This window comes from Pocillopora verrucosa, chromosome 6 (genome assembly GCF_036669915.1).
Source record: "Pocillopora verrucosa isolate sample1 chromosome 6, ASM3666991v2, whole genome shotgun sequence".
Lineage (NCBI taxonomy): Eukaryota > Metazoa > Cnidaria > Anthozoa > Scleractinia > Pocilloporidae > Pocillopora > Pocillopora verrucosa.
Genome location: NC_089317.1, coordinates 2,068,730 through 2,079,070, shown reverse-complemented (window position 1 = coordinate 2,079,070; position 10,341 = coordinate 2,068,730). Strand labels below are relative to the sequence as shown.

At 37.6% G+C, this 10,341-nt stretch overlaps 2 protein-coding genes across 2 annotated transcripts; both read right to left on the bottom strand.

Moving 5' to 3' along the window:
* Positions 1–6,379: 6,379 nt before the first annotated feature.
* Positions 6,380–8,948, bottom strand: LOC131799978 (52 kDa repressor of the inhibitor of the protein kinase-like). Its single transcript, XM_066168701.1, has 2 exons — positions 8,791–8,948; positions 6,380–7,724 (listed from the first exon to the last, which is right to left on the bottom strand). Exon 2 carries the CDS (start codon positions 7,617–7,619, stop codon positions 6,636–6,638), a length of 984 nt encoding a protein of 327 aa, XP_066024798.1. The 5' UTR covers positions 7,620–7,724; positions 8,791–8,948; the 3' UTR covers positions 6,380–6,635.
* On the bottom strand, positions 7,743–8,516 carry LOC136281625 (52 kDa repressor of the inhibitor of the protein kinase-like; the record flags this gene model as incomplete). The annotated part of the gene is given in 1 exon segment (XM_066168283.1): positions 7,743–8,516. A coding segment is annotated over 1 exon segment (774 nt), but the record flags the coding sequence as incomplete, so codon positions are not given.
* Positions 8,949–10,341: the final 1,393 nt, after the last annotated feature.

Sequence of the window (10,341 nt, the reverse complement as noted above, 5' to 3'; positions counted from 1 at the left end):
TCATATGTAGTTGTCAATCACAAGCATGTAACATAATCGAAGCCATCCGTACATATATTCACGATGTCTTCAACTCCGGCATTTGAATTTTTGAAAAAAGTATCGAGTATCGCTTTGACTCGACGTTAGTTAGAGTTAAAACAAATTATTTGTTTAATGCTTTAAGACATTTTAACTAAACATGGCATTTATACCTGAAAAAAGTTATTTGAAAGAAGGCTGTCATTAACATATTTTTCACCTATCAAAATGAACATACGAAACACTAAAGTCAGTTAAATTATAGAGCGCTTGACATATACTTCTTTATTATTAAATTCGTTTGAATACACTGAATACATTCGTCGTTATTCTTTGTACATAGCCAACTACTCTTCCACCGTATGGAGTTATTAAGAAGCTACGTCATATAATGTGAGGTCTCTTCATCTCCAAAGGGAATCGTCTATTTTGAATAAGTATATCTTTGCTGTGGTAGACAATCACTTATAAAAGTTCCAAGATAACAACAACAACAAAAAAAAAACCAGGAAAGCCGAGAACAACGGTGATTAGCGCAGGTTACAATTTAAAGAGATGAAAATTGAGGTTTAATTTACAAAACCGACTGACTGTCTGAGTGAAAGGCGTGGAGCTCCTTGTACTTTGTGTAATTAGCATAAAATGTATAACCTTCTGTTTTTGCCTATGTTAGTAAGTGCGCGGGTTATTGTTGACAAGGTTGAGACTTTTAGTCGCAGAGGTTCTAGAGAAAAACTCGTTAAAAAGGTTGCAAACGTTTTCCGCCATGAGAGCTGAGCGTTAAAACTACTGTGGCTCTGATATTCTCCAATTCTAAAACGGAAAATTTTAAGTCATATGTAGCTGTCAATCACAAGCATATAACACATTCAAAGCCATCTGTACGAACAGTCAAGATGTCCCCGACTTCAACTCCGGCATTTGTATTTTTTCAAAAAGCATCGAGTATCGCTTTAACTCGGCGTTAGTTAGAACTAAAACAAATTATCTGTTTAATACTTCAAGACATTCCAACTAAACATGGGATTTATACCTAAAAAAAGGAGATTTAAAGAAAAGCTGTCATTAACATATTTTTCATCTATCAACATGAATAAACGAAACATTATAGTCAGTTATATTAAAGAGCGCTTCAAATATGTTTCCCAATTAATAAATTCGTTTGATTACACGGAAGACATCTTTAAAGACAAAATATTTTTACATATTCCAACCGAAAGAAATACCGGTAAGGCATTTTATTAAACACTTATTTTGCATAAAGCACTTAAACGAAAAGAATACAGGAAGTTTGGCAATTGTTTATGTTGACGGCTGTTGTAAATTAAAAATGACGGCTGGTATTTTTGTAACATTAATACATGTAAATTAAAAGTGAAAAATGCGATATTGTGTTTTAATATGTAAGACTTTAGTATGTTAGGGTCAGTAAGTGAAGAAAGAATAAAAAAACAACAAATAGGCGAATGACAGGACTATAAATTTATTTCGTCCAGAAGTAAAAAGAAGTCTACAAATAAGCGGTGTCATCGTTCGTAATAGTTTCGCTTTACTTCGTAAAGTGATTGGTCAGGAGTTTTGCTCCATCTGCCAGCTATTCGGAAGCAAATTAAAGCCGGTCGCAACTTAACTAATGAATAAACAAAATGATTTTCCTTAAATTTCTCTCTAAATAATCTGCTGGTTAAGGTTTGTCCAATATTGCAAATAGAGAATCTTGAATTCAGGTTGTATTGAAAAAAGCAGAACCCTAGAAATTCATCGCATAAGAATATTCCTTCTGAATCTGGAGCCATTATACTCGACGAAAAATGTTATGTGGTGCTATATATTATGGAATCATCTACATGTGCAATCATATGAATGTAAATGGACAGAACTTCCATACTGGTACTGTTTGCAATGAGGTGAGAAGGGATTCCTACCTTTACGCCCGTGAATAAGACCCATTCAAATGAAAGGTGCTGGGTGGTTCTAGCTTAGTATGGATGACAATTTAGTGTTTGACCATTTAAATGAGAGCTTCAGCGTAGTATTTTAATGTGGTACAGTTTATCGTGCAGCGTAAGGTGGTTCCGGCTTGGATAACATCCTGTATTTTGACAATTCGAATGAAAGCTATTTAGCAGTTCTTCGATGTGCACTGTTTATCAAGCACCACGAAGTAGTTTAAAAGTCTATAGATCTAACACTAGCGTTTGACCATTCAAATGAAAGCCACCGAGAAGTTTTTTCATGTGTTTCAGTTCATTATATTCTTCAAGGTGGTTTTAACCACAAACCTTTGAGTTTAGCGGGCAGTAGTGTGATATACAGCCCGCTAAATTTGACCAATCATAGCCCACGTATTAACCGAGAGACATAATAGTGTTAGTTATTTAGTGCGAGGCATAATGGTTTAGCCCTCAATGTACCTCTGAAATATTAAACTATAATATTGTGGCTTTCTATTTCGCTAATTTTCTAACTTGAAGGTCAAGTTTTCCCTCGTCATTTTTACCTATTCTCCGAGCGGTTGCATGAAATTAACAAGGCGTTTTTGATCAAAACACGACCGAGCGAAGGGTCTCGGGCGATATCTCTTTTACGCAGGCGCAAATTAAAAATGTACCACCAGAATTAAAAAGAGGAACACATTTCCTTTGTTTTGATATGTAAAGTGTCGAACAAAAAGCAGATTTACCCTCGTCAAATGGCGTTTCAAAACAGCTGTATCTTCCTCCTTTTGATTTTTTCCTCTTTTGTAAGCGTGAAAGTAGTAGGAGAGGGATCGGGAAAGTCCGAAAGCGCTTCGGGAATTAATCTGCCATCGTTTATTTACAAGATAAACAAGTAAGATTTGTGAAGTTCGTTGAAGTATGAAATCTAAGTAAATGCCTTTTTAAAGCTTGTTTGCTGGATTCCTCGTAAACTTCCCTTATTAATTTTTCGTTTCAGCTTACTAATCTATACTATTTCAAAGCAATGTAAAGACGAAGAAGGAGAACCATGAGTCGGTCCTTTCAAAAATCGTAAACAAAGTGTTTGAGAAATCAGGTATAATAATCAATAGCCGCATATCAGCAGTCTTCAGAAAGAAAGTATTCTGTCTTCAGAAAGCTGTTGAGAAAACTAGTAATCGTGGCGGAAGGCAATTAAATGCACTTCTTAGGAAGTTGGAAACGGGCCCTCGGTATCGATTTAATATCATATCGATCTCAGTATCATACAGTTTTGTATCTTTCTTCCGTGGATTGGCCTTTCAAACGAGGGTGTATGTTGAGTATTCATTGCAAAATCGCTTTGTTTTTTTCATTTCCCTCTTTGGCCTGTCCGCCATTTTGAAAATTCGTAACGGAGAGCATACGCATTACGTGGGGTTAGTGGTTGCGCGCATCTGGAACCGAGAAAAAGAAGTGTTCGTCGCACTGGGGAATGAGTTTGATATGTTGATCTAAAGAAAAGCAGATATAACTCAATCAATTCAACTGATTTAAGAGCTCTTTTTTGTTAACAGTGTAATAGCACAGCTGATAAATACTGATAAGCATAGGGGCATCATAACTTTAAAAAGGCTGCATTTGATTGGCTGAGGTTCTCTTTTGGTGTTTTTTTTTTTCAATAAATAATTTTCAATACCCTTGTTAATCATTTTATGTGAAAAAAAACCACCTCGTTTTATTTTTCGTCAAAAGATATTCCGTATACCTCAGGGAGCTTCTTTTCCGGTTTCAGGCAGTTTAACACGACATTGTAGGTCGACATCAATTAATCGCCATTATCTCTGCATAATATCTCTCTCAGCTCGATTGACACAAATGACCACCTCCTTGTATTGAAAATAGCCTTTAAGTGAAATTTTTCTTTCTAGCGACAAACTTTGTCCCAACACGTTTACTAAGCAAGCAGTTTAACGCTAGATCATCATGGCTGAATCAAAGTGTGGAATATTACTCAAGAGTTACCCCAAAATCTCCGAGTTTGTAAATCTCCATTCGAGTTTTATCGTAAACTGCGTTTTCAACAGTTTTGTCCACTACACAGCTATCATGCTGAAAGTTGTCACAATCCATGCAATTGCAAAAACGTCTGCGTTGCCGAAGCCTCTGAAAAATTGCTGCTGAGTGTTGCTGTATCTTGTGTTGGTGTTGGTTTAATGATGGAGCCCTTTTTTGTTTCTTTTTTTATGAAATGGTTACAGCTACATAATCCAAACTGCATCTACCTAAGATTCGTGTTTTTTATCGGGTTGTTTTCCATTGCTTCATTCTTCAATATCATGGCCATTAGCGTAGACAGACTCTTAGCAGTTCAATTTAATCTTAGGTATCAAGCACTTGTGACTCACAAGCGGGTTGTTGGAGTTATTATTTTTATATGGACATTTAGTGTATTTTCAACCTTAACACTATTCCTCGTTCCTCATGCTTTACTCACGGCAATCATGTCAAGTATTGGAACCATTTGCCTCCTCGTCACTACAGTGATCTATTGCAAGATCTATTTTATTACACGACGCCACGAAAGACAAATTCAGCAAGTACGAGAACTGGAGGCACAAGCTACACAAAATAGCGAGATGGGGAATTTTTCAAGGATGATGAAAACTGCTGTCGGTGTTTTATACGTTTACTTTGCGTTTTTGGTTTGTTATTTTCTCTCGCTTTATCCTTTCGGCTACCCGTGTAATTACTGGCCCTAATATTGTAATAACTAGTTTTTCACTCTGTAGACATACGCTTACGTTCTTCAATTTATTACTAAACCCTGTTATTTACGGCTGGAGGATGAGACAAATTCGACACGCTATAATGGACTCACTATGAAAGGTATCAGGGGTGGATCCAGGATTTTGAGTGAGTAGTTTCCACCCGAGGACCCACTCCTGCTAGGGGGGTTCGGGGGCATGCCCCCCCGAGAAAATTTGAAATTTGGAGCTCTCTAAAGGCCATTTCATGCATTTTTAGAAAATTTAATTGCCCCCAAAAGACTAAAAAAGCATGTAATCAAACATTACAACTCCATAGCGGATTAAATGTGACTTTCTGAAATGGGTGACACCGCTGGATTTTTTACCTCGAAGGCTCGGTTTATTCCTTTGGGCATTGCTTTCGGTGGCTGCCGAAAACGTGTCGGTTTTATTCGTTTCGAAAAAGGTGAGATATTTTGGAAGAAGACCAAAGGAACTGCGGAAGGTACTTCAAAAGACTTGGACAATGGTGTAATTAAGCTACCTTGCGCGAACAGACTTGTGATCTTGTATCCTTTTGTTGACATTGTCTTGAGATGAATGAACTCGAGATCGATTAACTGCAATCATTTGAATGGATTTAGTTCCTATTCACGGTGTATTTTTAGCCTTAATATGTTTTTAGGATTAAAGAGCGTCGCAAAAGATTTAAAAATGGATCTTGGACGAGTTGTTGTAATCACTGCGAAGAGCAAAAGCGAAAATAGTTTATCATTTCGAGCGCCGATCGTTTTGTTTTGATCCGAATCAAGCAGATTCCCGGGAGAGTTTATTTCATCTGTTAACAAAAGAAAAATATCTCACCTACATCAAAGAAGTTGCGCTCTTCACGGTCTTCGGAAGCATGCCGGCAAGTCGGCAAACTCATCGGAATGAATAAGTAATGAGAAAGAACAATAGCCTGAATATATGAATACTTAACAACCTCAATTTTTGAGGTACACATTTAATCCGCTATGGAGTTGTAATGAAAAGGCAAAAAACATTTATTTTTCTTGAAAGTACTACAGGAAACACTCTGATCTACAAATATTCCACCTTTAGCTACTGTGCAAACCAGTGTATATAGTGTTTTCAGGAAGGCCAAGTCATCACCAAGACTTTTCACACTGGAAAACATCACCTCCCAGTCAGGAAAATCAAGATGTGGAGAAAAAAAAACGAACCAAGTGTTAGTGTTTTTGATAACAAAAGAAAAACAAGCACAATTGATGATATAGTTTAAAGATTGATAATAAAAATCTACTTGCCTTTTTCATCCTTGGGACCACAGGCTTACCATCCATAAAGCCCTTCTCTCTCTCAAATTTCTTCTGTGTTGTGCTCCTATAATGAATGAAATGAATGAAAGCCAGGCTCAATAAATCCAAATGTTTAGCAACACTAAAAACAACATTTCCTGAGCTGGCTTTTATTCATTTCATTTATAGGAGCACAACACAGAAAAGAATTTGAGAGAGAGAGAAGGGCTTTATGGATGGTTAGCCTGTGTTGGGAGCTGGAATTCAAAAATAAAACAATTATTAGAAAAATATAAATTATAAGAATCATAAAATGATATACAAATTGAAGTAAAATGATAATTTGAAATAATACTAGCCTTTCTTCATCCTTGGGAATTGCTGTGAAGCTGGTTGAATTCAGTGAAAATGTTTGTTAACCATTTAAGCTTAACATGAAAACCCAATGTCAATGTCAATGGAAAATCATCACAAGTAAAACAAAATAGAAAATAACCTTGAAATGAGTTGAAAAAAGTTATACAGGCACCAGTTTGAGCTTCTGTACTGTTCTCCATCAGTTTAAGGATTATGAGACTTAAAGGCCATAACCCAGACAGAACATAACTCACAAGTACTCTAGAAACAGCTGGTGCAAAAAATTATTACAAAATGTTTGCCATTCTCATTCTCCTAGGATGTAACTCAGCAAATAAATCTATCATACGTTCAAGGTCAAAATCCATGTCTCTGTGGGCATGCATCAGTGCCAATCCATTCAGTCTGTCCTGGGTCATTGTATTTCTCAAATAGTTCTTAAGATTCCGAAGGGATGATATGGATCTCTCACAAGATGCAGATGAAATTGGAATTCTGATCAGGACTTTCAGCATGGAATAGATGTTGACATATGCATCTTTGTCAATATCCTTCAGTGTAGCCTCCAAACTGTCAGGAATAATATCTCCTCTGTTATCCCTCCCCTTCCACAATCTCTCCCATAACAAAAGCTCTGCCTGTAATCCTGCATAATTTGGTATGTCCTGTCTATAATGGTTACAAAATTCCAAAACATTGGCCTTCCAGGCAGGGTCAGTAGCTAGTAAAACAGAGGGAATAATCGAAATACCTTTATAGCAAACAAATACATCATCCTTGAATCTGGTGTTGAGCTGCTGGAGTACATGGTCAAGAAAAACTCTAGTGAGATTGATCTTGAAATACCCCTCAGGAGTTGCAGCAGGAGCATTATTTCTATGCATTTGTCTCTGGGCTATCCTTGGCATTTCTGGCTGGACTGCTACTTGTCTTGCAATGGTCACTGCTTCCTGGTAGAGATTATGATGTCTGTTATCAATGTCAGTGCTCATGTCTTCAAGGACTGATTTCAAAAGAGCAAGTTCATCTTTAGCTTTTAGAAGATCCATTGCTTTTTGTTGCAGCTTCACTGTGAGTGGTCTAGTTAATCCCAAAATATGTCTGACAATAACAAGAGAAACAATAAAGGAAAAGTTGATTGCATTAATTAAGGACTGAGCATCATGTCTGCTTGTTGGATTCCAGGTTGAGTCTCCATGGCTGTTTCTGTTAAGTGAGATGTCTTCAAGTGTAGCTGTGACTGGGTAGAGAAGTTCAACTATGCGGTCCATTCCATCAATCCGTTCAATCCATCGTGTGCGGCACACATCAATTAAAACAGTATGGTTTGCCCGAGGCAATAGTTCTCTGATCTTGGCTATTAAATGTTGTTGACGCTTGGGAGAGTTGTTAAAAAAATTAGAAATCTTGCGCACAATATCCATCATGTTCCTGACAATTGGCAATTGGCAAGTGTCTGCTATGCACAAATTAAGCCTGTGGTTCATGCAGTGGACATAGATTGCCTTTTCGTGTTCTGCACTGATCAATGAGGAGGCTCCATTTAGTCTTCCAGCCATATTGCCTGCACCATCATAACACTGCCCACGACAGTCTTCCATTGTCAATCCTAAGTTTGCTACAGCTGCAGTTATAATGTCCTTGATAGCCTCCCCTGTTAATCCCTCCTCACAAATGTAATACTCAATAAATTCTTCTCAGATGGTTTTAGTTGTATCCAGAAATCTTATTACTACAGAAACATTCTCCTTATTTGAAATGTCAGCAGCTTCATCTGCCATAACTGAAAAATACTTACTATTTCTTATTTCCTGTGATAGATCATTCAAAATGTGAGCACCAACAGTTGCTATCATTTCATTCTGAATGGTCTTTGAAATGTATGTGGCATTTCTGGGTGCAGTGTCCAGGTGTTGCTGCAGTGTTTGGTCACCACTGTCTACCCGGAATTCTAGCAATGCCTGGAAATTACCGGTTAGGGCAGCATTAGTGGGATCATCATCTCTCCGCCCCCTGAGTGGGATGTTGTTTTTCCCACAGAAAATAATAGTTTTGAAAAGGGACTTTAGAATCTCCCGATTTCTCGCGATTTGCTGTTGAACTATGTTATTTAACTGCTGGTCAATTGGGACAGCTCCTCTTTGCATCATTCTCTTGAAATCATTCATAGCAGTCATAGAAAAATTGTGAATTTCACAATTTCCTAGCGAGTGTTTGGTTAAGCGAGAAGCGGCCGAAGTCCAATTTGTGAGAGGAGACTTCAATAATTTGTCTAACTTATTAGCGTTTCGCCCACACTGAACTCCAAAACAAACACAAGCTAAACAAATGCTCCATCGAAATATTTGGAGTAAGCTAGCCATGGAAATCTTTTCAGCCAGCCCGAGACAAACTTACGAGATTTTCCATTTTCCATTGACACGGGGAAATCAAAAAGCTCACCTGGTTTCCACACGTTTTCGACGAACTCCAGCTTCTGATGCGGCGAGTAGTTGTGGATCTCGTCGAAAACTAGGCCAATGTCGAAGGGAGAACAATCCTCCCTCCGACAAACAGGATCTCCGCGAGTCATAACACTAGTATTTTTTAAACGTTTAACAGTAAATTGTTATTCCGTCGTTAACCCCTAAGCAAGTTCAAAAGTACTTGTTTTGTAGGAGCAACGAAAGAGACCCGCTGGGGGAGGAACTGCCCATTTTATACTTTGTCAGTAGTTTCCAAGGTAGTTTCCAAACACAACTAGCCAATCAGAAGAGTGTTTTGAGTGAGTTCCGATGACGAAATCTTTGCTAGCCAATCGTGAGGGGTTTTGACTGTGTTCCGCCTGTTATTGTCACCAAATAACAAGGACTTACACCCACCGGTTGCGTAAAGATTGGCTCCACGAACATTTTCCGACGGCTTCCGACGGTTTCCGAGGTGTAATCGAAGCTCGAAAGGCCAGCAATTATAACGAAATTAGTCATTCTAAACGTATTTTCTTTAATAAATAACTGTAAAACAGGAAGATGGTTTATTTCTGGAAGACGTTTAGTGATTTCCACAAAAGTATCAGTAGTTTCCAAAGGGAAATTAGAGTGTTTTCCAAAAGTACTTTTATCAACATTTAACTAGGTCGGAAAAATTTGAGTGAGTTCCGGAAATCAGGTAAACTACCCTGGATCCACCCCTGGGTATACACTAATCGTAAACTGTGATTCTGGACCGTGAGACCGTCTCATTCCGAGCGCATTCCAATTTTCAATTGGCATTTACTGGCATTCAGTTTTTCATTTGATGTTTGTTGAAATCAGATTGGGATTTCCGTTATTTTAAAACTTCCGATGGAAACTCTATCTAATTTTAGCTTCCTTTGTGAAGTATCAATCTGGCTCTGTCTTATTGTTTGGCTCTGTCAGATTTTGGGCGCCGTAAGACTCCGTCCGACTTTCGACGTTGTCCGCTCATCAATGAATTTAATTCAAGGTGAAGTTCGATTTTGGAAAACTGATTTTGTCAAAGGACAATTTTGCTCCTGTTTCAGAAACTATACAATGTCAGGAAGTATCTGTTGGGTTTTGAGATTCAAAACAATAACCTATCCTGCCTCTGAAAACTGTCCTCAAATGTGCTTACAATTAAACCGCGGATGCCACTAGATTGAGAGGAACGCGGAAACCTTTTTTTCTGCTTTGCAGAAGTTTTAAGTTTTCTTCGCTAAAATTACTTTTTTCTGAACCCAATCTTTCAACGTTGTTCTGAAGCGGAAGAAAACCAAAGAAGAGGTTCCTCTGAGGGATGGGAAATATATTTCGACCAAAAGAAGCGGAACGAGTTAGTTTTTGTGGATGAAAATGATTGACTATTTAACTCCCCATGAGTGACCAAGGCAGAATTTCTCCTTACAATATCAATACAATATCAATACAATATCAATACAATATCGATACAATATCAATACAATATCAATACAATATCAATACAATATCGATACAATATCAATACAATATCAAT

What these genes read in the sequence shown, in the direction of transcription:
- LOC131799978 (XM_066168701.1), bottom strand. Translation starts at nt 7,619, where the DNA reads ATGGACCGCATAGTTGAACTTCTCTACCCAGTCACAGCTACACTTGAA.